The 27,623-nt window shown below is 35.3% G+C and overlaps 1 protein-coding gene across 10 annotated transcripts in view; it reads right to left on the minus strand.

The window, feature by feature from the left end:
• The window catches only part of STXBP5L (syntaxin binding protein 5L), a 175,612-nt gene that overhangs the window by 40,490 nt on the left and 107,499 nt on the right, over positions 1 to 27,623 (minus strand). For 5 of the 10 annotated variants that reach the window (XM_048941486.1, XM_048941435.1, XM_048941445.1 and 2 more), the window contains exons 8-19: positions 24,931 to 25,054; positions 24,289 to 24,367; positions 23,974 to 24,128; positions 22,446 to 22,518; positions 21,498 to 21,645; positions 19,827 to 19,894; positions 18,560 to 18,600; positions 15,355 to 15,572; positions 11,993 to 12,165; positions 8,404 to 8,529; positions 7,097 to 7,248; positions 5,409 to 5,480 (exon numbers count right to left, since the gene is read on the minus strand). In XM_048941486.1, coding sequence (XP_048797443.1) covers positions 5,409 to 5,480; positions 7,097 to 7,248; positions 8,404 to 8,529; positions 11,993 to 12,165; positions 15,355 to 15,572; positions 18,560 to 18,600; positions 19,827 to 19,894; positions 21,498 to 21,645; positions 22,446 to 22,518; positions 23,974 to 24,128; positions 24,289 to 24,367; positions 24,931 to 25,054 — 1,429 coding nt within the window. The remainder of the gene's footprint in view (positions 1 to 5,408; positions 5,481 to 7,096; positions 7,249 to 8,403; positions 8,530 to 11,992; positions 12,166 to 15,354; positions 15,573 to 18,559; positions 18,601 to 19,826; positions 19,895 to 21,497; positions 21,646 to 22,445; positions 22,519 to 23,973; positions 24,129 to 24,288; positions 24,368 to 24,930; positions 25,055 to 27,623) is intronic. The other 5 variants (XM_048941456.1, XM_048941494.1, XM_048941520.1 and 2 more) reach the window with 1 other exon arrangement.

Below are 27,623 nucleotides of genomic sequence, written 5' to 3' on the forward strand. Positions count from 1 at the left end.
TACGTCTTACTTTCTTTTTTCCACTTTCTACTTTTCTATCTCTCATTTTTAGCGTAGGAATTTATATGTCCTCCAAAAGCACATTGTATTAGTCTTGAACACTTCGGTTTGCTTAAGTACTGTCACTTGCACTTCCCCTGGCGTCAATCACCCTTGCTTAGAAACACTGAGTTCTACTTATCATCCATCTATATATCCAAAGTTTCTTTTAACCTTATTGAATTAACAATAGAGTCATAAAGTCATAGAATCATATGAGTTAGGAGGAACCTTTAAAGGTCATCTAGGCCAACTCTCCTGCTATGAACAGCAACATTCTGCTAGTTCAGGTTATTCAAAATCACTGGATCAGAAACACTGATAGTACAAATAAGTGCAGTTCCAATAATGCAATATAGTTGGGATTCTTTTTATTCTTTCTGGTCCATAACTTATAAATGGGAAGGAAGGATGAAAAAATTGAGAACTAATTTTTCATCTCCCAACTAATGCTTCATGACAAAGTAGTAAAAGCTCTGAATCCACCTCTTTGCCTTCCTTTTCATCAAACTGCCTTCCTGCTCTGGGAAACAATCCATTTTCTCCTCCCAACCACTTTCTACTTGTCATTTTGCCTAGCCATGGAAGAAAATCTTGTGACCCTGTAATCTCTAAACTCATGTAAGCTGAGAGAGAAGATGAAGATGTTACATGACATTGTATAATCTGCAATCATTCACTGAAAGGAATAAACACGTCTGAATTTTTATTGATCTTTGATTCCATTGAACACTGGAGATTCTCTTGAGATAAGAAAGGAAGCTCTCAAGCTCTCCTTTGTGCTAGGGCTTGTTTTCTAATTCCCTTTTTAAGGAAACCATTTTAATAATATCTCATATGTATTTCCATGCAGTTTGGTTTCGCTCAAATCCTTGAGAGGCTACAACTGATATCATATTAGGAAACAATTTCAATTCTTGCCTTTAAGTTCTGTAGGACCAACCCCTGTCCCAAGATATTTTTGCTGAAATTAGCAAAATTTTGAGACCAACTACTGTAAGAAGAACATGGCAGCAAACTAAACGCAAATAACTGAGTTTGGGAATTGAAACAGACACCTGTCAGAAGATGTACCCATTGACATTATTTTGCTTTGAAAAAGTTATAAACATAAAAATTACACAACATGTAAGTATACTTTCTGAAGCATAAGGCAATTTTAAAGACAGCTCATGGATCCTTTTAAATCACTTTTACTGTGATTCCCATTTTTTGTTAAATAAACAAAAAAATTATTAAAGGATCAAAAATGTAATGTCTAGTACAGAATAGTAACATTTATGAAATAATACTAATTTAAAATAATTTTAAAATTTGAATCTCTGAGTACATGATTCAGACTTTCAAGTCTTTAAAGGCATCCAAGCCATCACATTTTTTGTTACAATTTAATAAACTATAAAAAAATTCTCATAAATATTCACAAGCCAATAAGTAAACTCAGTATCATACTAATTCATAAGTCTCTACACTGAATTACCATGCTGTTTCTTTTACATTTAAACATGATGAATTCTTTGGAAATGGCAGCTTGTTCAGAACATAGACATTAACTTAAAACTCAACCTAGATTAGCTTCTACTGTGTTGACATGTGTCATTTAAAGTGTTAATTACTGATAAGTAATGACTCGTAACACAGTGTTCTGTTCTTCCTTTAGCAACAAAGTTACTTCTGCTCTCATCCTCTAAAAGGACAGGCCTGAAGGAGGAACAGGTATATCTCAGTGAAAAATATGAATTCTGAAAACTATTTTCCAATGGATAAACATAATTTTAACCTGTTGCCTCTTTGGATGCTTCATAAAGACTATTTTCTTGTTTTACTGACAGATGGTATGAATTTCTATTGATGGTATGAATTTCAATTAGAAGATCAAACTGGTTTTGTAAGTTTGTAGCTTTATGTTCCGCTGCAAGTACAACCACTCAAGATGGAGGAAATGTATTTGTTTTAATATTGAAATATACGCTATCTACTCCTAGGCAATAACACGTACAACTTAATTTTGACTGGTTAAGGGAATAAAAGCCAACACTCTTCCCCCTTAGTTCAGCACTACTTCAGAGAAAATTTATTTTGTGTTGGCATATAGTCTTGCTACAAATGAAGATGGCTGCCAGCAGATGTAAAAAAAAAAAAAAAAAAAAAAAAGAATGGGGCCACCAAACACAAGAAGTGTTTACATTTTCAGCCTCTCTCATTACAATATGTCTAGAGTTTATTACATTTCCTTTTCTACCTTTTCAACCCTTACTTGTCCCTTCCCATTTCCACCTTCCAACCCACAGAATGTTTTGCCTTAATACTTGTAAGTTTGCTCTGGGCCCTTCTGAGTTTGCTTCATGCAAGTATATAACAGATTAGCTACATTTTATAATAAGTCCATCACTGAGCTTCATATATCAGATGACCTTGTCATTGTTGATCATCTCTTTCCTTTGGCAAATCTCTTATATTCAGGACATTGCTTCTTCCCTCTGCTTGATGTTTTTTTTGCCACTCCTTCAGTTGCAAGACACCTCAGACTGAAACATCAACTTTTCCTTTATCTCGCTGTTCAGGATGATCTTGTGTTACCCTAATGATATATATATATCTTGATATATACAGATATAGATATATATAGATATATATCTAATGATATATACATCTCTTCTATGTTTACTTCCACCCAAGTTCAAGTAGTATTCCTGTCTTTCTAAACCTTACTCACCAGTGTCCAGAACTCAATATTGCCAGTATAATCTTTTTTTTTGGAATATTCTTGGAATATCAAGCTAACTCTGTATACAAAGACTGGGTGCAAAATCAGTTTCTTGCAGAAAATTACCTTCAAAATGACTAACAAAAGTATATTGCTTATTGTGCTTGTTTCAGCTGGGACAGAGTAGATTTTCTTCATAGTGTCTGGTGTAGTGCTGCTTCGGCTTTGGGAAAGAACAAGGTTGATAACACACTGATATTTCAATTGTTGCTAAGCAGCACTGTACAGAGCCAAGGATGTTTCAGTTTGTCAGCTTCTGATACTGCCCTGCCAGCAAGGGGACCGGGGGCACAAGGAGCTGGGAGGGAACAGAACCAGGAGAGCTCACCTAACCTGGCCAAAGGGATATTCCATACTACACGACTTCATGTGAAGATAATCTATAAAACTCAGGGGAGCTGGCTAGAGGGGCAGCAGCTCCTTGGGGACTGGCTGGGCATCGGTTAGGAGGTGGCAAGCAATTGTTTCACATATCATTTGTTTTGTATACATATATTATCATTACTGCTATTTCTCTCTTCCTTTTCCATCTTACTAAATATTCTTTATCTCAACCTATGAGTTCTGTTTTTTCTCCCCTGATTCTTCCTTCCATTCCATTGGGAGGGAGTCATGAGAGCAAATGACTGTAGGGTGTTTATCTGCTTACTGGGTTAAACCACAACACAATCTTTTTTTTGGCTTCAGTGAATACTAGTCTGATTCTCTCAAACTGACCTTCATGAAATTATCTTCCTAGCTCATTATTTTAATTGAATCAACTCCTGATATGCCTTCCCATTAACTCCAATTTTCATTCATATAATCCTCAATACTGTAGACCTACTGCTTACAATATCACAACTATTCCTGTTTTCACCTTGATAATATCAGTTTTGAGCACAGCTTCAACAATGCTTTTCTTTTCCTATCACTGCCCCTTACAAGAATAAGCCTGTGATCATAATCCTAAATCCATCCTCAATAACATTCTTAAAACTCCTCTTTCTCATAAGAGTAGCAAAACTCAACTTGAGAATTACATAGCAATCGGAGATATTCTTAACTACTGCTCATTAGCTAAGACATTTTATACTCCGTAACACATTTTTGCCTTGTTCTTAGTCTTAATGGTCTGAAAGATGCACCAGACAATCAGTACATATTCCTGTGTAAGTATCAAATGACAAAGGCAAAAACAAAACACTTTTTGAGGAAAGAGAGTTAATAATGCTTATGAACTACAGTCAAAATTGTAGACTTTGGCTATGCAGTATATAGAAACCTTTTAGGGTTGAATGTAGAAACAAGATTAGAAATATTAAGCTCTTAAAACCTGTGAGCTGTGTTTGTTGTTGTGGATGAACATGTTGGACTCATTGGTCCTTTTTTGTCTTAGACTTCATTAATATTTTTGTATGGCTTTTTTGTTGTTGTTGTTGTTTGGTGGAAATTCATAAACCTCTGACTGCAGTTTGCCCCCTGAGTTCTAATTTATAGACTTGTAATTAGAAAGACCTGACCAATAAAATATAAAACATTATACACCAGTCCTTTTTTTGGTCTGCTAGATTTCTAACTGGCCTGGTCTTCTAACTAAATAGACTACTTTTTATGAAGTACTATGACACTAAATCACAGAAATTAGTCGCTAAATTATCTAGATAGATGAAATGTCATTTTCTTCTGTGAGCATACAAATATACTTCAACAACCATACAACCACAACCACAACTATGTATTTATACGAAATACTAAAACAACTGTCACCCCTCTCTTTATCTCGCCTGCACTGAGTGTTCAATGTAAAATCACCTGTCCAGTTGTTCTGCAAAAAACACTTTAAAAAGAAATGAATAAGAGGCATCCTGGAGACCTAATTACATATAAGCACTAAGTCAATTAAGATACATACAGATTGTTGGTTGAACAGTCATTTCTGCAAAATTAATTATACCTTGTTCATCACGTTGTGCAGTGATGAATGCTAATATTTAAATTACATATCGCCATAGTCCAAAATTTTAAAATATAAAAACCATTAATTTTCATAACTCTTTGATGTACGTATTTTTATACCCACTTTACATTCCCCATTAAAGATCAGAGCCATGGGATGGTTCCCCAAAGCCAAATATTCAAGTACCAGACCAAGATTAACATTCAAAATTTCATAGCATGCAACCCAATTGGCAGATTTTTAAACAGCATTGCTCTTCTGAGAATAGGGAAGAATTAATTAATAAGTATAACCAGGCAGCGCCATTGAAAAACAAGAAATGCTTCATATAAGTAGGTGCACACTGAAATGAAAACGAAACCAAAGAAAATACTCTCATCAAGATCACAACATTATTGAAAACTCATTTCTAAGGCCAAATTTGTCCCATATAAGTCAATGATGCTTTCTCATTGATTGTTTTGGAAGAGGAAAACAGATCTGAAATATCTGCATAACAAAGAAAACTGTCAAAATGAAGCATGGTTGACATTACAAAGTGTAATAAACTGCATGCATGCTGAATGTGTTTAGGAAACACATTACAAAGCACAAACACATGGGTTTAAGTCAGGCATAGTCTCATCATGATAATGCTATTTGCCTAACCTTTATAGAACTTACTCTGATAGGAAGTACGGATCCGTTTCGTTAAATCTGGATAAAAGTTAGACAGGCCACGCATGCAAAAGTTGTCTTTGGAACATGCCAGTACACCAGCATCAGCAGCAGGCAGAGGAAAGAGAGAAAAAACAGTCTAAAGTGAAAGGAAGTGATATCCATAACCAGCATCTAGAACAGCCAAGGTGAAGAAATTTCAGCAGATGCTTACCTTCCAATTGGGAGATATAACAATAAAAATAACCAAAAAAGTAAAAGATGTAGGATGGATGGTGAGAAAGCAGCTGAGGATCATTTTTCGGATGCATAGTTTCTATGACCAATCTAGAAGAGCATATTCTTTCTTGGCAGTCTCCCAGTACATACCAGCAGACTCCGTTCTAGCAGCACAACTGGAATACTGCCTTAAAGGAGTAGCCAAAATTGTCCCTGACACATAGAAATCTTGCATGGTGCAGTGCTGATAATAGCTGTTTCTACAACAGTTATCCTGTAATTTCTGTACACAGCTCAGCATCATGTTGCCTATGTTTGGCTGTTCAAATTACACTGGGAGATGAAGAAAGCTTAAAGCTGCTTGTCTCCTCTTTCCTCAACTGTTCCAAATTTACATCCTTAACACTTGGCACGATGAGAACTAAGCTTGCAATGATAAAATGCCTAGAAAGTGAGATAAGTGGTCTTTCAGGGATGGAAGTAGGGCTGAAGACTTACTTTTTATTCTCCAAATATTTCTTTCTACTAAAAGTACAATCATACTGAAAATGAAAAAAAGTTTATATGGACTCTGTGGAGAAATAGGATTTGATGATTTACTGTAGGATCTGCTGATGAAAACGCTAATGTCATAAAATCACTGTAATATCCTGCTTTTATAATTTTATATGTATATTTAAAACATTCAACGTTTCCAAACAGACTAAAATCTAATTCTGAAATTCTGCAGCTACATAAATTATATTTCATAACTCTCTCTGACTCAAGTACGTTATTATGGCATACGCAGAGCTAAAAGGTTTTGGTTTTTCCCCTTATACAAGTTAATTTTTTAGATAATCAAAAATGCCTGGCAAAATTTAACTGCAGTGATGAACTGATGTTTCTAACATTTAATACATAATAATAGCTGTGAATTACAAAGGTGATCCTCTTGGCATCAAATTTAAGATTTGTTACAAGTGCATTTAGTAAATTTATATTAGGAGCTAACAAAGTGGCTGACTGGAGTTAGTTTTGCTATCTAAATAGCGTGTACCCAGCTATTATGTTATTTCCCAATCACAACTACCTGTTCAATTAACAATGAATAACACTTAGCAGAAAGTACAACTAATTTTAAACTCAAGTCTTACATATTTACTGAAAACAGAAAGAAAATAGCAAAGACTAAGCTTGAAGACTACACTTCAAGAGACTGCCAGAGAAGCAGTTTATTTCTCTACTCATGATTTTTAGAGACTCAGGAAAGGGAATTACTTGCTGACTTCCATCCCAAAATAATAAACTTCCTGACATTTTTTGCTTGTGAGAAAAAGTATCAGTACTTAAAGCACATCGGGTTTCTTCTGTCAAGTTATAGAAATTCCATTGGCTGGCAGATAGTCATGCATGTCAAAAGCACTATAAAAAGCCACAGGCAAAAAAAAAATCAAAGAATGTCAAGCTCATAACCACAATATTTTAATTTCTACCTGCAGCAAACTGCTTGCTTTTTCGAGGTGAACGGGGCTGGCGTTGGTACGGATCACTCGACCCGTACAATTCAAGGGTTCCCATGCTCAGTAGTACGGTCTTTTGCATGAAGTCCACAACAGCCAAACCATTGCAGTTTCCAAATGCCACTCTGAGGAAAAAATAGAAGAAAAAAAAAGTTCCTCAGAGGTATTAGTAATTTATAGTTAAGTGGTGCAAAAAATAATCATTATTTAGTATTAGGAATTCTGCAGCAACATTTTCATCAGAAACTACTAAAGCTTACTTTCTGTAATTACAGAGCTGTGATCCTGGATTGACAAAATCCTGTCCTGAAACATGGTAACTGACATTCCAGAAAGAAGACTATCACCTTTAACCTTCTGTGCAGAATGCACTGCAATAATGCAAAGCCCTACAATTTACACAAATAACACATGAACCTTGGAACAGTAAACCAAAAGGTTATGGAGTTCATAAACAGAAATAATTTGGAAACACGGGTCAAAGGATTCACAAAGCAAACTTCAAACACAATATTTTTGCACAAATATATGCAAATATATGTAAGAATTTTTGCTCTGTGTAAAATTTCTGAAGTCTGTAAAGTATCAGTATATCGGTGGGAGTCAGACACCTAACACTTAATAAGGCTCGTGTCTTTTATGCCTTCAACATAGTGTAGGATTACTGATTAATGTATCTGGTCAATCATCAATGAGAAAAAACATAAAAAAACAGCAATTAAATAGAGCTTGAGGAGTAAGATGCATACAGATATGCTCATTTGCAGTTCCATACAGAATTTAGTATTGTGAGGTTCCTTCTTCAAATTTGTATTTCAGATCTCTGCTGCTCTTGCAAACAGAGATTAGCACACACATTAAAAAGCTGTTCTCACAAGACAACTTCCAATAAAAATATGATATCACATTAAACGACATTCAGCATACATTCACCTTTTTCCAGAAAATGTATTTCAGTGATTCTTTCAAAATAACTTCTAAAATTTCAGACTTGAAAGGTAATTGGACTTTACTTGAGAAAATGGACAGAATGATGCAAAGCAATTCAGTCTTTTAAACAGGAATAGTAAAACTAATAGCAAAAATTACAGTTTAACATCTCATATTACACTCTTCATGTGAAATAAAGTAATTTTTACCCAACAGTCAGGATAATAGCATCTTTTGATTATTTTTACTCTGACTTCAAACACCTTTGGGGAACTTCAAAGTGTAGCTGGAAAGAACATGATTTAGTGCATAAACAATAAATCAATGTATCTTAATTTTGAGTTACTTACAGTCCATAGGCAGAGTTTACAGCAAGACTGGTAATCTGTTGTGGAGGCTCACCATCCACCCACACCAACTGAATAACAAGATCTGCTTGATATCCAGGAGGCATTCGCACAGGTCGAGTCTTAACACTAAGGAGAGGTGCAAAATAAAAACAAATAGACTGAGCCATGAAAAACAAATACTTCCCCTGAGAAAATATTAATGAAGCAGAATCCATTAATAAGACCACAGAAGTATGCACAACCGCAGCATATTTTGCATACACCCGTACATTGAGACTAGGCTTTCCAATCAGAACATGGATAATTTGGAAGAATTCCAGGCTTTGACTTTAATTTCTGCTGTAGAAATAAATCTGAAAATTTCAACATTCCCTAAATGAGAAACTCTGGAGAAGATGTCAGTGAGGTAAACAATTTAGGTTAATAAAAATGATTTTTGCTTAACAATTTTGCTTTCCTTTTCTTTTTTCCAAACGACTGTATTTTCTTGTACTATACCACAGAATCACAGAATAATTAAGAGTGGAAAAGATGACTAACATCATCTAGTTCAACCGTCAACCCATCAGCCATGCCCACTAAACCATATCCCTTGATGCCACATCCACACGGTTCTCGAAAATCCCCAGAGATGGTGACTCCATCACCTCCCTGTGCAGCCTGTTCCAATTCCTCACCATCCCTGAGAATAAATTTTTCCTAATACCCAACCTGAACCTCACCTGGTGCAATTAGAAGCCAATAACTTTCATCCTATCACTAGCTACCTGAGAGAAGTGGCTGATCCCCACTTTGCTACAAGTTCCTTTCAGGTAGTTACGAAGTGATAAGGTCTCCCCCAAGCCTCCTCTTCTCCAGACTAAGCAATCTAATCTTCTTCAGCCACTCCTCATAAGACCTGTGTTCCAGACCTGTACTGGCATGAATAATCAACTCAGATGGAAAACCTGAAGGTTTTCTTCTGAAAATCTCAGGGATGACAGTTCTGTGTTGTTGGAACTATCTTGTTCTGAAGTACGTCAAGAGAAGGTAGATGCAGCATCTTTCTGTACTGCACGTCATCACTGCATATCCAAAACTTCTGGACTTGACAATTCTATTTATCTGTCTAGTGCAAACAATTCTTATTTTCTTCTTAGGAGTATAATTACCTCATACGTGATCTAGTCTTTTTGAATGACTGCTTCCTACATAAAATCTGATAATCTGTTAATATAAATATTAACACCCTTTCATATCCTGTTACGACAAATTCAGTGACTTGCACAGCACATAGCAAAAGTGTAAGAACTCAATACTCTGTAAGTCTATTTATGTTCTTGTCTGGTAGAATTTACTTGATGATACACTGATAGAAGATACTACGCAAGAACAGCATTCTTTAGATGCATTAACTATAAATACTGAGAGTATATATATTACACATCTCTCATTTATTACAGGGTGGGCTAGTATCAAGAGAGGAAGTAGCTAGTCAATACATGCATGGACAGCACAGACAGAAAAATTGCAGTTATTGGCAAATAATTATTTCTGCTGTCTGTGCTTCTCTATATATAGCACTGCTGTAAATAACCTAAGCAACACTGGATTGTAGATGTGAGATCTTTGCTGACTGGTTATGGAGAGTATCTTCTGAACATGACTATGATGTGACTCAGCAAGCTCTCCAAGCATTCCTGGTCCACACACCTAACATGGTAGTTGATCAGACCGGAAAAAAGAAACAAACTTTTACTGGGAATAAAAAAGTAAGCACTCTTCACAAGAGAAATGTTCTTAGCGTCTCATTCAATAACCATGCCTATCAGTTTGTTCTTAGCTCAGCTGAAAGCATCTGATGAGATGGAGGCCTTCGAGGCGAATTTGACTACTGGCAATCTATCATTCTTGTAGAAGAGAAAGCATATAGAAAACCAAAAGAAAACAAAACTATAAAACGATAACATGGCTAAAGTTATTAGCTTGATAACGTGAGCAGCACATTAACAGAAAACATACAAAGCAAATAGTGCTCTAATTCTGATTTTTTTCTGAAATCATGAAGAACAAAGGAGAGTACAGCGCATCTCATGCTTTCACGCTTGTCTCCAAGGTGCTGTCAACTTGGCTGTTGGACCCAGCCATGTCATGCAGTGAGGCTATTGGAGCTGGCTGTGTCTGCTATGGAGAAGCCCCAATGTCACCTCAAATAGGCTGGACATAAGGGAATACTTCTTCTCTGAGAGCAGTCAGCTGATGAAATGGGCTGCCCAGGGAGGTGGTGGAGTCACCAAGCCTGGAGGTGTTCAGGAAACATTTAGATGTTATACTGAGGGACACGGTTAAGTGGGAAATGATGATAGGTGGACAGATGGATTAGATGATCTTAGAGGTCTTTTCCAAACTCGGTGATTCTATGATTCTACTTTCATCTTATAATCATAACTATGCTAGAACATAAGATTTTCAACAAGCCTTCCCTTCCTTAAATCAAATAAGAAGGAATTAAGGAATTCACTGCAACAATCAATTGTATTCTTACTGATTTCAAAAGCACAAAACAGTTTCCCACTGAGATTTACTTATTTTTTTTTTACTTTTACAGATTAACTTATCTGTGCCTCTTCCATTGATTTTAATGGTTCACACAGATGATTAAACATATGTCTGAGATTCAGTTGCTAACTGAATGAGAAAGACAAATGTACAGGAAACCAAAAACTATTGTCAATTATGCATGGACAATGCCACAATATTGCTTTTAAATTTTAATGCCATTTTCAGAAGCAAAATTGATGAAAATATCTGCAAACCAGACAATGTTCATTTAAACTGCTTTTGAAGTAATTGAGACATTTAAAATATTTAATAATAATTAAACTGAATTAATAATTAATTCACTAAATGAGAACAATACTTATCAGCTGTGCACTATAATTCTTTTGAAATTATGATTTATGGAGTTTTGTACAGAATTCCATTCTGAAACTCTTTAAACCTATAATTTATCTGCGTAAGAATATATTATTTTAATCCAAACAGTAGCAGTGTGTACTGTAGCAGACAACAGTTTGTTTCCTCCTAAAGTTGAACACATACACAGTTCCACACAGTGCAACTGTTTCGTAACTGTACACTTTTAAGGCTCTTCTGTGAGTATGAACACGGTTTCCTTTCCCTATGTGTAATAAGATGCATATACTTCTTTCACAGATGATGATTTTAGCATTATACTAATTACTCAAGGAACTTTATGTATTTTTGTAGACTAAAAAAAATAATTTCTCAGAAATTCCGTTATCTATTCCATAGCACTTGTGTTCCATTAAAAACTGTGGATGCAAGATGAATAATTACTTGTAGATCACACTGGAAAATTAGTTGAACCTTCACTGCAAGGGTTTATCTCCACCATAACTTACTTTCAGCCTGTTAAATTCCTTGATAATTACATTGCTTTAATTATTTTGTTTGTTCTATATTCTGGTTCATTTTATTTGTGTCACATAATATGATTAACATTCTTTTCTTGATAGTTGACAGATCATAAAACACCTGACAAGAATGCTTACTAGAAAGATGAAGCTTTGAACAATGGCAGACTTACCTAAGACATGGGATACTGTCCTTCATCATTCCTTCACATGCTACAGTGTTGGTACTACCTGAAAGACTCTTTAAAGAAGGAAGCTGGGAAGAGGCATCTGGAAATTGAGGAATTATTTCCGGTTCAGGAGTAATGATATCTTCTACTTCATACTGAAGTCGTACCTCTAGTGACTTAAATAAATAAAAAACTGTCACTGTTTAATAAGAAAGCTTGCTGAAAGTTGTATTATAAATAAAAATCAGAAGCTTTTTTTTCCTTGAAGATTAAAAAAACCATGTATTACAATCATTCACAAGAATACAGTCATTTGTTTTTTACACAGCCTAACAGTAGAACTGCATGGGAACTTGTAATTTACCCTACACTGATGGAGAAATAATTAAGTATATTCTTCCAGTACTGACTTTGTTCCAAGCTTTTTATTGTAAGTGAAAGAATACAGTTTTCCAGAACTTAGTATGAAAAGAGATATTACTCACTCTCAAGTAAACAATATTTTAGCATAAGAAAGCATCCATCAGAGTCAATGTCATGAAAATTTTCTGCTTATTGTTCATTACCATTTTCATAAGCCAACTAATTAAAAGAATGATCACCAGCTTCCTCTCCATTGCAACTACAACACCATCTCTAAAAGACAACTTTTAGCCAGTATGCAGAAGTTTAAGCGGGTGCTAGTGACCCATGAACTCCATCTGTCCTCATGCAGGGTCAGGAGCACAGAGTTCCATATTCTTTAAATTGTACATGAGTTTGACAGATTCTAGAATGCAAAGTCTAAACCACTTATCTTTCACTTTCGTTCTGGGCCCCCTCAGACAGAAAAAGGAGGCCAACGAAGCTCAACCATGCTTCCACTCTTTCCACTAATCCAGGAAATCTTAACTGAACGAATTCCAAAACAAATGGGAAACTGTACAGGGAGTTCAAATCTTAAGTAATCATCTCAAAATATCATAATAAATATTGGTCAATTCTTTCTACCTCATGAATTATCCAAGGAGAACTTCATGTTGAAAACAATTTAAAAAAAGGTAATTCCCTCCAAGAGATAATGTCTTGGGAATACTAGCTGAACAGTAATCTCAGTGCTGGTTTCTTGAAGTGATCATATGCAATTGAAAATGTATACACTGCAAACTCCTCATTTAACGGTCTCTCATTGAGACATTATCTTCACCAATATGAAGACGGAAGCATTAAGTGCTACCATTTCAGCAGTGGTGACAGCAACATGAAAGACAAGCCATGCACAGCTGTCACACCACAAAATTAAGACCATCTCAATCAGCTCAGCCACAGATTACTACGCAGGAGACTGTTCCTGAACGGAAAGTTGGCTTCAATGCACTGGAAATGATAGTGGCAATGTTGAAATATTGCAAAGTTTGTGCCAATTGGGTCCAATGAATGCTCAGAGAGTAACAGAAAGAATGCTATATTCAGTTTTTTCAGGATCTATTGAACCTATACGAGACTACAGGTGAGAGTTTCCTGAATCGTACTGTTACTGGTGATGAAGCATAGCATCATTACTATGAGCACTCATGGTGTGGTGACATGAGAATTCTCCACTGGCAGTCAGTCCACAATAAGTAAAGTGATGTGTACTGTCTTTTGGGATAGAAAAGGGATGATCCTCCTGAATTTCCTGGAACATGCCCAAACCATCAGCTCTGAATTTCTACACTGTGACAGTGATTAAGCTGAAGGCTCAAACTTCCAGAGTCAGGCCAAAGAAGAACCCTTTTCTCTTGCAACACACTAACACCAGGTTCCACAGACTGCAGAGCACATTGGCAATGTGCCTACCCCATCCACTGCATAGTCCAGTTTTGGCATCTTCTGACTTCCATCTGTTTGGGCTGAGGAAAGATGGACTGCACTGGTAACACTTTCCTAGAAATGATGCTATTGTGGCGGCTGTGAAACAGTGGGTCACCTCCACTGGTGCAAATTTTTATGAGTGTGGCATACAGGCTCTTGTTCTTGTCTGATGAAAATGTGTAGCTAATAGTGGTGACCACACTGAAAAAGAGTGTTTTGCAGATGAGAATCTGCTCTATCAACTAGTGTTACTGTGCTCTTTGTACCTGTTGTAGCTTTCAAATAAATAAATAGGAGACATTACTTCCAGAGCAATCTACATACATCCTGAGACTGACAACCTCATTTTCAGTATAGACAGAACTATTGAATGTAAAGTCAGGTACATATTCCAACAAACGCTCCTGTACACTGACACAGATGTTTTTGTCAGGCTAGACTTATAGCCTTTTTAAAGGACATTAAAATACCCTCACTGTAAAAAAATTCTTCCACATATTTGTGTGGAACTTCCTATGAGCCATTTTTTAGCCTTTCCTTCTTGTCCTATCATTACATCATTCAAAAGTGTCTGGCCTTATCTAATTGCTTCCTGCACTGTAGGTATTTATAAGCATCGATAAGATTCCCTCTCAGTCTTCTCTTCTCCAGGCTGAATCAACCCAGGTCTCTCAGCCTTTCCTTGTAAGGGAGATGCTCCAGACCCATTTAGATTGCCTTTCTCTTAAGACTTGTCTGCTGTTAAATATTTTAGATGAATGAAAGAATATCTTACATTTAAAGTGTTGTTGAACCAGTCTATTAGAAGTGGTTGTCACTACTGCGCAGAAATGCAAGGTTTAAACTAAAGTTTAACTTGCTGTATGATGAGTAAGTACCAGCTGACTGCAGAGCAGTTAAAAGCACATGAACTGTGTGATTCTATCTGAAATGAAGTGACTGCTCAAGACATGAAGACAGAAAAAGGAGTATGTGAATAGGATTGAAGCTCAAGATATTTAAGAAAATATGAACTACTTAGACATAAATCACCTTGCTTTTCAAATAGTGTCCATTTTGAGGGAAGCAAAGTCAATATAAACCAGAAAAAAAAATTAACTCCTTTTGTTTTATTAAAGCAACTGATAATTTTCAGTCCCCTTTTATTACAAATATTATGAAAATAAACAGAAGATACGAAATAACTGACCTGAGTAATGTTATCTAGGAAAAACATACATCAGACAGTACCACAAGAGCACTAAGCACAACAGAGATGCACTGTACTGAAGTCCTAGAAGTGAGCTACATCAGACAACCATCCTATAGTATGTTAATATTAAAGTAAGAAACAAGAGAGCTGGATACCAAAACCCCACTCAGTTTTTATCATCATCTTAAGTACAATCAATATTTCATTCAAAAGGTTTTAAATGGAATACTCCTAAATCTGTGTTTATGCAGTTGTACACTGACATAGAAGTCAGTTTCATCTTTCACATTTCATAGAGATGGTCTTATTTCATAAACAAGTAAAATTCTGAATGACTTACCGCAATTTCAGTATTTACTTCATGTTTGCTGAATCTATAAACAACCACATATGCAGAAACTCCTGCCACACAGAAAATTCGGCTTTCAGGACACCAGTACATCATTTGAACTGCAAAAGGGTCTTCTTCCACAATCTCAGCTGTTGCTTTTCCTTCCCCTGGCTTCTGTTTTTCAAAGACTTTTGATGTTTTTAATTTGTACAACATCTGCAGTGTAACTGGAATATATTAAAACAAACAGAAAAACCTGATTAACCATAAGCAAATCAGTTATAAAATTCTTCAGTTCCCATGTTCTTTTCAATGGTAGCACAACAAAGAATTACATAAGGCCTAAGAAGAGAAAAAGATGGGTATCATACAGTACAGATTTTATATTGGTACACTGGTACACCTGTATCAGTAGGATTATGTATTTAATATTTACAAATGGATATTTGTCTGTGAAACATTTTTTATTAGCTTCTGAAGCAGAATGTAAAAGGTGATTATTAGTTGTACGTCCATAACTAGGCTTACACTCAAGCTCCATTTTCTCAATCACATGTGAAACAAAGATTTATTTTGTCTTGCTATATAAAGACTGTATGGAGTGCTAAGTGAAAAAATGTGGAAAATATTCTGGTGGCCTGGCAAGACAAAGTCTTTCTGAAAGGAAGATGCTCTGATTTTCTTGACTAATAAGCATATCTGTATTAACACCTGGCTATAAAAACCTTAATATCTAGAAGCTTTATTCAAGAGTACGTCTGCAATACTGCGAATTCTGGAGATAATAGGAATTAAAATTAACCACATTTTGCTTTATAGACATTGCTCTCTGCTGTGTGTTGTTGTTTTGTTTGCTTGTCTTTTCTTACTACTTTTGCATGAATTTATCACACTAATCAATCACTGTGTAAGATCAGAAAAAGTCATCCAGGGCACTACCTATTAGGGTGTGTATATACATAAAAGTAAAGCTGTTGCATATATTACTGTAACTGTGCTAGATCAACCCAGCTATCCTGGGCAATAAACAATGACAAGATGGAAGAGCCTTCTAGTTGTGTAATCAGATAGCAAATACATCAAAATTACATTTTCTGTTTGCTGGTCACGTATACTTCTAGGAATCTTAATATACACGGTATCTCCCCAGGGAGGTGGTTGAGTCACCATCCCTGAATGTGTTTAAAAACCGTTTGGATGTGGTGCTCGGGGACATGATTTAGCAAAGGGTTGTTAGAGTTAGGGTGGTATGGTTAGGCTGTGGTTGGACTTGATGCTCTTTAAGGTCTTTTCCAACCTGAGCAATTCCATGATTACAAATTTTCACAAATGCAGCAAGTGCTTCTGCAATGAACACATCATTCTACTGAGTTTTGTGGTGGTGGAAAGGCCTCAAGATGCCCTTGATCCCAGTGTCAAATTTAGACTGGCAGTGTGAATTAGGGGCAGACTTCTTGGGTCCACACGTACTAAGACAGGAAGAATTACAGAATCATACGGCGCAAGTACAAGGCAAGATTCCATGCCTTACACTTCTATGAATTATTAGGCACCACTGATACATATTTTGTGCAAAGATAAACTTGGAAAACTGCTTCAGTGGCTTAGCATTTGCCTGTCTCCCAAATATCTATGTTTTCAGATAAAAATTAAAATATGACTAAAAGCAAAGTACTTTGTTCCTTCAAATAAGAGCAGGATATTATGTTTGATGTGAGTCCTCAAATTAAATTTAAATGTTGCTTCAAAAGCTAAGACATTGTAAAGCTTTGTAATAATTAAAGCTTTATAAATTGTTAAGTACTAAGTATGGTACCGGTAATACTGTAAATGTTCTGAAAAGCAGGACTAAGGATGTCAGAAATGCATGGAGAGTTTTGTTACTGTTAAAGAGATCCACCAATATTCTTCCTTATCTAAGCTTTTACCTCTATGAACAGCTCCTACTGCAGCAGGTTATGTTAGAGAGTTATGTTTATATCCATTGAGAAGTTTTTCCATTTTTTTTCCTTTCCTCATTCTCTTGTCCTCATTACAATTCTTTTATTTTTGGTAATCATGATAGCTTGAAAATACTGCATGATGCAAACTCTAGGAAGAAACTCTAAGAAAGATGCATCTTTTTTTTTTTTTAAATAAGAAATGGAGTGTCATTTTGTCTTTGATAATCTTGATGAGTGAAAAGATTTGGTATTGGGCAAAAGCAGAAATATTTGACAAATTCATGAAATTTATCTTACATTAAAGTATTGTAAATGTTCTCCATCTTCGGCTAGAAATTCTAATAGCATTAATCACGCCAATTATGTGGTGGGATGAGGAGTCAGCAGGCACTTAAAGTATCAGTACAGTCAGTATTATCATCATATCAGACTGTTTATTAGGGTCAAACAAAATCTGTCTATGTCTAGCATTTCAGATAAGAGTTTCTTTCACGCTCACCTCTTGAGGAAATGGGAAGAGACTGTTAACTCATGAAAGGGATGTTCTATCTTGAGAACCCAATATTACTGAAGAGAGAGAATACAAGGCAACTAACTATGCTGCAGCATTTATGAAGCACAGAGATGTTATTTGAAACGAAATACCATAGCTTTCAACAAAACCATGTATTTTTAATAAATACATTTTAATAATAAGCACCAGATGTATTTTCTATAGGGAAAAATGCTGTTCTCTGATACATTTAATTAAAGCTAAAACATATGGAATAACTATTTTCTGATGCTTTTTCCTGCTAGGATGAATGGAAATGTTCTTCCCAATTAATTCCTGGAATTTGAGACTGGACAAGTAAAGACGCAGGTCTTTAACTAAGATGTCTTACTATATTTTAATGTTTTGTTTTTATCTAGCTGTAAAAAAGACTACATTATATCACTGGGGCTATTTCAGCTTACTGTTTTATATACACAATAGGATTATGCCTATGGAATTATTTAACAGTACTTCATTCCTCTTAGGTTTTGGTACATCAGATCTAAAGTTTTTATCCCTATCCTGGACTTCCACCTCTTCTCTGCTTAAAATATTCCATTAATAGTATTTTTCTCCTAATTTAATCAAAGTTGCTTAATGTCACCTGACCATAATCTAGTTACAGCATTATAGATACTAGTATTCATACCGTAACACATTATGTATTACATGTAAATATATGTGTGTTTATGTGTGACTTTTCAGCATTGTATGAAAGCAAACTTCAAAAACTTACTGGCAGAAGCATCCCAAAACTTTACTGATCCATCTGCATGGCTTAAAAAAAATAAAATTAAATGTGTTAAAACATTATGCATTTAAAGAACATTTTCTGCTTTCACTGAGTGATAAATAGAAGTGGAAAAACTGTATTTTGCTTCTGTGTTAAGCTTCTCCATACTTCAATGACAATATATGATGGTATATCTACTAACCATAAGGAAATATTTTATTATTAATATGATTGATGAATACCTTTTGATAAAATCCCTCTAGAGAACTAAGCTGACTACGATTTTTAAGATCACAGCAGCACAAAATTAATTCATTTACTAATGCCAAGTTTATGATGAAGCACTTCTGGCCTCGCAGTGCACAAGTATCAAGCACATAAGCCCAAGAACTCTAAAAATGCCACATATATCCAACTTTTGAAAAGTCAGAGGTCAAGTTCATTCTGCTTAGCACCTAACAGCTGTGTTCTTTTTATTAATGGAAAATAACCCTTGAAATATAATTGCAGAAAGGAGACACTTCTGTTTACAATAATTTCTTCTTCTCCTTACTGATACTATTGCACATACCATAAAACGGGTTTTAAGTATCATTGATTACAACAATTTATCAAATATAATGTTATCATCAGTGTGTCTCAGACCAGAGAAAAATAGGAGTGTATCATACAAGAAAGCTTAAGAGTTTCTGTTCTACAGGATGCCCCTTTGAAAATCCATCATGCATTGGTCTTAGGGCTTCTACTGCAATTTTGAGCCTTTTTATGCCTTTTTCTATGGGACTGTCCACCACTTAAAAGTTGAAATAATCCCAGTGCAACACATCTCCACTAATGATATGGTATTAAAATGACTTCCTAAATCATCCAAAGATACAAAATCCCCAGAAGGCCAAAGGACAACAGACACAGAAAAATAGCTGGATCCCTTTTCATGGCCTTCAAACAAATAAATGGATTGCAATGAATTCCCTTTTTCAAAGATTCCACCTTCACAAGCTGATTTCACAAGTAGACTTGCCATCTAACACCAGGGCCTCAATCAGTAATTCTTAACAGCAGTACACCCTTGAACCCAAGGCTCTATTTTCTATAGCAAATGGGAATTTCTGTGGTGATTTTACACCCAAAACAAAAGCTACATACCTCAACACAAGAGGTTAGGACACACATACCATGTCAAGAATCAACACTTGCCCACAGACAACCCACAATTAAAAGTTCCAGACACTAACATTTTAAAAGAACAAATCCTCAGTTTCATTCTCACCCTGTAATAATGATTTCAGGATATGTCTGAGCTCCAAGATTCCATGCTCCACCACTGATAGGCCACTCCTAAATGAACAACAAGAGCATAAAGATCAAAGCTAATCCTGATGAATTTTGCTTGGTTAATTTTTAGACAGAAGAGCAGACAATATCTTCTTCCAAAAAGCAATACATCTAAAAAAAGAAGTGAAAATATAGTGTACCATTCAAGGCTTTTAAAGTTTATTAGCATTTTACAAATTAAGCCTTTTAGGTTGTTTTTTTTTTTTTTTTAAATTTACTTTAACAACTAAAGTTCTATCTTTTTTAATGATTATTACATAGCTAACACTGCAAACATTCAAAACAGGAAGTAGAGGAAGGAGTAGTAAACACTTTTGTTACTGTTTTCACATTGGAGCTTCTATAGGATGCTGATTAGAACTGAGATTCCATTCTGAGGATGGAGACTACTGAAGAAGCTGGCCCAGAAAAGTGGGAAACAAGAAACTGAGCATCATGCTATGGGATATGAAATAAGGGAACACAACTTTCACAGATTGTATGAAATGATCATCTTTTCCTTGCCTTTTATTTATTAGTGGAAAGATTCTCATTCTTTTCCTTGGTCTATGCTAGTTGAAGAAAATGGTGGTCTGTGCCTAAAGCTTGTTGGGAACAGCTACAGAGTGAATAAAGATTTGTACAGTGTATGAGAGGACAGAAAAATCTAGGAGAAAACTGGTTCTGAGACTGCACAGAGAGGATGCATGTGAGTACAGAAAGGAGTGAGTGGGAATGGCTATCTATATTCTGCATGTTTATCATGTGCATGCACAAATAAAACAAGTTGTATTGAGAATTTATAAGGAGTACAGATAGATATGCAGTGAAATTTTTAGACAACTATGTATGCAAATTTAGGATAAATAAGCAGACAAATTCTAGTAAGAGAAAAAAACATTTTCTGAAGTACTTAGCTGAATTAAGATCTCAAAGAAGTATATAAGGCCCAGATTTTCAGTTCAAGGAAAACAAGGCAGCTCTAAGGAAAACTATTATTTAAATATAAAAAGAAAACTGATGCCCAATTTGCTTACTCAACATTTTTTCTTATTTATTTATTGTGATGGATTAGTTCTAAGCAAAACATAAACTAAATTAATACTTGAAATGTATAAAGTAATTCAATTCCCTATTTTCATTTCTGCAGCTTGCGTTATTTCTAAAACCCTTACATTAAGACTACAGTAGCTCAATAAAATAACTAATATCTTTATTTAATGGAATCCTGTCAACCTTCAAATTCCACCAATGATCTTCTGCTTTGCATTATAATCATTTTATACACTACTTCTGTCTTCGGTACAGATAACATTTTCAGTCAAATTCAAATTTTACATTGATGACATTCTTTTAAGTCAGTCTGATCTCACATAATTCCAGCAGCCTAATGATGAATTCCTGCATAACGGCGGCTTAATGCTTATGGTTCAGTGATGGTAGATATTACTGAAAGATGAATATCAAGCCATAAGAAATCACAGAAGGAAAGCTGCATCTAATCTGCAGGCTGGACTAACTTGAAATTGGTTATTAAAGAAGTAAAATGAAAAGAATTTGGTAAGATATTTCAAAGACACGGGTAGTACATGTGTTTTCTTTCTCGAAAAATACTGGTTTTGTTTACCTTATTGCTGTATCCTTGCTTTTTATGTTTTGCTCCTACAGAATAGAGTACAGGAATCAAATCTGGAGGACAGTCGGCAAAATATTCTGTGCAGGTGACAGGTGACTCATGAATGTCAATAGGATATGGATTTTCAAAGATTGGAAAACTAGTCAAGGAAGACAATTTATTAGAAGCATGGTGACACACTGAGCCATGTAAGAACATATTCATATTAGAAAGTATATCACACAATCTAAGTAGAATAATTACTGATAAAGTACATTTTTCATTATTTTTTAAAACATACATATTGTTTTTAATGTCAATAGAAACTTCTAGTTTCAACGATGTACAAATTCCTGTGCTGTGACAATAATCTGTTTCTTTTTTATAAATTTTTTCAGCACCTCATAATCTCATTTATGAGATACAGAAATCATATATTTTCTAGAAGCTTCAGGTTCACTCATATGATATATACCATGACCCAAGAATTAACTATTCAACTATAGATTTTATATTTAACAGTTCTGTTCATTGTGTTGATATACTACTGATTCTACAGTGAACAACTGCATTAACAGATGAAGTCGATTTCAGTTTTCTTAGTGGTAGTCCTGATGGAGTCCAGTGAAGTTAGACATGCATACAGGCGCTAGCTGAGTGTAATTTCTAACACAAAAATTCAGGTTGTAATTCAGCAATTGTCCATGAATCACTTAACTTTGATGCTGTGTTTGAGGGCTATACTGAAGGGACTGTAGATTTAGATTTATTCCCAAACTCAAAAGCAAGCTTCTATTGATCAGCTTTTGATCCTAGCTTTTAAGGTGGAAGTAAGCATATAGACTGAGTGATTTTGTGCAGTAAAATGACATTCCATTATATCATTCGGATTTTTTTTTAATCATCAAATTCTAAACAGTTAAGACGAATCCATAACTTCACATAAGATTTTATACTTACTTGCTTTGTGTCAGGTCAACAACAATGAGATCTTTTTCCAAAAGCACAACTACAGCATAGGGTTCTTGAAATTCTGTAAGAGAGGAATCAGGTATAAAAAACAACAAATTCTTCCACTAGTCACTTTAAGCATGCTAGTCACATTTATGTTCTCTAAATACTTACAGTATATTAAACAAAATCTAGAAAGCATTTGATTAGGGACAAATAGGAAATAAGAAAAGAAATGACTTTCAGGCAGAACTGCTGATTAACATACATGACAGAAACAGTACTGGCATTGTATGGAAACTGTTGAATCACAGCCTGAACCACTGATTGATCACCTGGGGAAAAGACTGGCTCAGCCCTGGGAGCACAGGTGAAGGCAATTCAGCTGTGTGACCAGAAGGGGTGAAGCCTGGCTGCACCTCTCTTAGACCCCATTTAAGGGCTAACTGCCACTGGGGAAGGATCTCTGGTTGGAAATCCTTCCTTGGTGGAGCTTATCCCTGGGAACCTGGGTTTGTCTGATACAGGTTCTTTCATAGCACCTCTCTATTGTGCTAGTCCTTAAGTCATTGCACCCTTGCTGTAATGCCTTTCCTATTGTATTGATCTGTCCAATTGCTAAAGGCATAATGTAGTATTCCAGCATGATGGAACACTGAAAGTAACAGAATGTGAGGAGGTTGTGCGTATTATGGCATTGTTGAATCCAATTGTTACTCAGACAGTGACCTTTTTGCTGCCCAGCATTAATACTTTTTCTATTCAAAACTATTCCTTAAAAACAGACTGTGGACAGCTAGTCCAGTCCACTTGATATACAGTGTGCTTGTTTCCAAAGCAATCTGAAAGGAAGATTACAAGAAGTCTTCTCTATATCTTCATTTTAACAATAACAAGGAGAATTAAAGAAACAGCATGATAGGAGTACTCTGATGACAGCACAAGTGCTTCACATAATACAGTTGTGCTGCAGACACAGTGAGAGTGAAATACCTAAATTGAACTTTGCACAGAAAGAACTGCAAATTAACTTTGATTACTGAAAATTACTTTTACTGCATGACATTAAAACAAATAGAGTTGTTTTTAATATATATTTGATTTATCATTGTATAAAAGACTTACTTTACTCTTCTGACTGAGGGCTTAAAAAGATAAACTTAGCTTCTTTTTCACTTGCAGCTTTCTTAATTTCACTTTGCAGAATTTTCTGTGACTTCAGCATTTGGCAGTCTCACAATATGTAGCGAAACACTTTAAGATACATAAGCACTTATGTTTGATTAAGAATAATAGTATTTCACAATAGCCCATGTTTCAAATGTGTATCTTGAAATTTATGCCTTTTTTGTTTCCCACTAATTACTTGTCTTTTTTATGTTCAGAATCCAAAACAAGTTTCAGTTACTTTCAGCAATAGGGGATTTTTGAGATGGAGACGACTGTAAGAATGGAAGTTCCCGGACAGGAATTCAGATATTAGAGAAGTTCAGTTCATTTATACTTTCTATAATTCTATTTTGCTTAATGAACTCACCATTCGGATATGGGGTTTCACAAAGAGTTAAAAAATCAACTATAGGATGATCCATTTCAAGAACTGTAATTGCTTTCCCATGCATAATCGTTAGACTTGGTCTTCGACAAGCCTTATCATATGACAACCCACCGGAAAATATCACAAATGGTTCACTGTATTAAATATAAAAACATGGTAATCATAAGTTTATGTAACAAGTTTACATTAGAGGTGTAATGTCTTAACAGCTTTAATATCTTAAATAGCTTTGCAAAAAAAGACAAAGGAAAGATTCAGAGTGTATTAATTCACGAATGTAACACTGAAACATACCTGTTTTTACAGGTTTTGTACTCCACTTTAAGAATTGGTTTACAGGATTCAGGTTTTTTTCCGTCTCTTTGAATTTTTCCTAAGGAAAAAGAGGATGGAAACTGTATTAAAACATCAGGATAATAGAACTAATCAAAATTTCAAACTAAAATACATACCTTGAAGCAGTTACATAATCACAAAGAGTGGAATTTTAAAGCTTCATGAAATGGTAAGTATTAATGCCTATTTCCCTAAAATATGCGTTTACATTTATTATAGCTTTATGTTTTTACTGCTATGTATGTCTGAAGGATTACAGATAACAATTCAAAAATTTGAAAATAATTACACTCAGCTAATAATTATTGAATTTCACTGACAGTACACCTTTTCCTGATCAAGGATGAGCATAAAAAGCTTAATTTTTTCCCCAATACAGTTAGTTGAAAGAGAAAATTAAATAAAAAATACATTTTAAAATCACGGGTTCTTTGTTCTGGCTTAGAGAAAAGTCACTTGTAAACAACAACAAAAATCCAAAACAATTTTATTTTTCTTACTTTGGAAAGTCCCTGCCTTTTTTTTTTTTCAACAATAAAGACACCAGTAAACAATGAAATACTGTACTACTTTACTGTACATTTTTACTATCAAAATTACCATGTGGGATTGTGGTCTGGAAAGGTCTGTTAGGACTTTTCAGGTTCCATAAGGTCAGGCTTCCATCAGAGTGACTGCACATAAACTGTTTCCCTTCATGGTGCCAAGCAACAGAATGAATAGCCTATGGAAATGAATGAAGAACTTGAGAGTGAAAAGGAATACACTGTTTACACTAATGAAATTTTAATATGTGACTTTGAATTATATTTATCTAATTGTATATCAACAGTTGGATGAATTTTGTTTGTCTAGAGTCTGTTAACTGCACTTTTTAGTAACCAATAGCTATAATCTACACTAATTCACAAAACAATCCGTTATAAATGCTAACAGGGTACAAGAATGGGAGAAACTCTACTGAATCAGATCAAAATTGAACAAACAGGATAATAAGTAAAAGGTATACAAACAAGGAATATGCAACACAATAAATATTTCTGATTGTTCCTTTGAAGTATTTTATTTCCCAAATGTATGGGAATGCTGTGCAATGGTTTTTATTGATAGCATACAACAGATGCAAGCTTTCTAAGAAGATGTATTAGAAAAAGTAGAAATAGTTATCAGTTCTTGAATCTTTTTACCACCACATACCAGGGTTTCAGAGAAAGAACCTTGAAACCTGTTATGCATCACATAAAAACAAAATGATAGAGAGGGGTTGTTTTGTTCATAAAGGAATGATATAAGATTATTTTGGAAAACCTAAGTGCGTCAGAGAAGGGGAATATCACACTCCTGTGTACACAATGCAAATAGAATATATTGAATTTTACATATAGCAAAGGGGGACGCTTCAAAAATTAATCAGATGTTCTTGGTGTTTCATGAATAACTAGTGGAACTGATGGGCACAAGATATCAGAAGTTAAAAAAGGGATTAGACACTTAAAATGAGTAACGATAACATCCACAATTGTATCTAAGAAGCTAAAAAGCAGGGCTAGTAACTAGCAGGAAAAAACTGTACCAAGCTGCTGGTTAAACTATCTCAGCTGTTAGGTGCCACCTGCCAACATAAGTCTCCTGTTAAGTGGAGCTGAAAAGAAATGCTCCTCAGCAGTCACAGAGTTGTTATAACACAGCTCAAACTCACCTGATAGATTGCTCCACAAAGGTAAAGATATACTTAGGATTTGTTTTGGAGGTCTCAAATGGGAGTCACGACTAACACTAAATGGTAGGGCATTAAACAAGTCCCTAATTTTCTCTCTGCAAGAATATGCCTAGTGTTCTGATCTACTTCTTTAGCAACCTCAAAAAAAATGAGCTGTTATTTCATTAGAACAAGAGTTTATCGCAGTAGATGACTCATATGAATGTTCACACAGCGTATACACATAACATATCACTCCAGATTGGGTATGTCTCTCCTGTAGTATCAACAGCGGTTGCATATATACTCCATCTTCTCTTATATTCAGCATGTACTAAATCTAGGCATACTCAACACTGTTGCAGTTGTCTCCCAAGTACAGAATTCCTCCACTGAGAAGAAATGACGGATATTCAAGGACCACTTTTAACCATAGTCTGAACAAGCACCATACTCATCCTATCACTTAAACCTTAAGAATCCTTCGTATTAGCAGTACTGCAGGACCATTGCATCAGATTTGATGTTTCCATAATGGTACAGTATTTGAGAAAGGTGGGAAGGGAGATGTCATTTGGGAAATGTGTCTGAGAACTCTGCAGCTTTGCTCTGGAGACATGTCATAATGAGATATAATATCTGTGCTACAGAAGGCTCTGAATATGCTTTGACGCAGCCAGTCAAACTTTTGAAGTCTGCATAAGAAGATGGTTGTTTTTTCTGGGAGTTGCCAACTATCAGTAATAATTTGTAGGTATTTTGAAGCATCTGCCTTGCTTGTGTACTCTCTTTTATATTGATCTATGGAGAAAAAAAAAAAACAACTTTTGACAGAATAAAGAAAACGGTTTGCAAGCATCTGAATATCTCATACTCAATAGATATGATCACTACTGGGAAGATGACAATCATAATTACACCAAGAAACAAACTTGCACTTGACAACTCAAAGAGCGGGCACAAGAGTCTAAGCAGCAGCTCCACTTTGGCATTAGGTGTTTCACAAGTGAAAACATCTTAGTCTCTTGAGATTTGACATAGTAGAGAAGGGCACACTGCATAAGGAGCTGATGAGCCGAGACAACTTCTGGCTTATCTCAGCTGTGCTAAAAGAGAGATAAGACTAATTTTATCTCTAGTGAGTAAAACATAAGTAGCAGAGAGAAGCTTTAAAGGAAAGATGCAAGGCTTACAAAAACACCTAGTAGAGAAGTTCACAATAATGCAATACAGCCATTCCTACCCTTGGTGAGAACCTCCCTCATTTGAAATAAGCAGACGTTTTATGTATGAAAGGTTTCCAGCCTTCTCGATATGAAGTATGGCATGACTAAGATACAGTAGAAAACACAATTATGAATGCTTCAATTGCAGGTTTGTAAACCAGGGACAGGGTCCTCATGTTCCCAGTTACAGGCTGTTGTGTTGTCTAAGTCAGCCGTGTCTATGACATCAATCTGGATAGAAGGAAAATGAAAGGATATATTTCTTCAAGTACTGGACAGATCTTGATAATATAGTAAGCAACTCATCTCCCAATCATAAGATTATCCATGCTCTGAGGAGATACCTGCAACATGTCACATATCCAAAT

This window comes from Lagopus muta, chromosome 1, assembly GCF_023343835.1.
Source record: "Lagopus muta isolate bLagMut1 chromosome 1, bLagMut1 primary, whole genome shotgun sequence".
Taxonomy (NCBI): Eukaryota; Metazoa; Chordata; class Aves; order Galliformes; family Phasianidae; genus Lagopus; species Lagopus muta.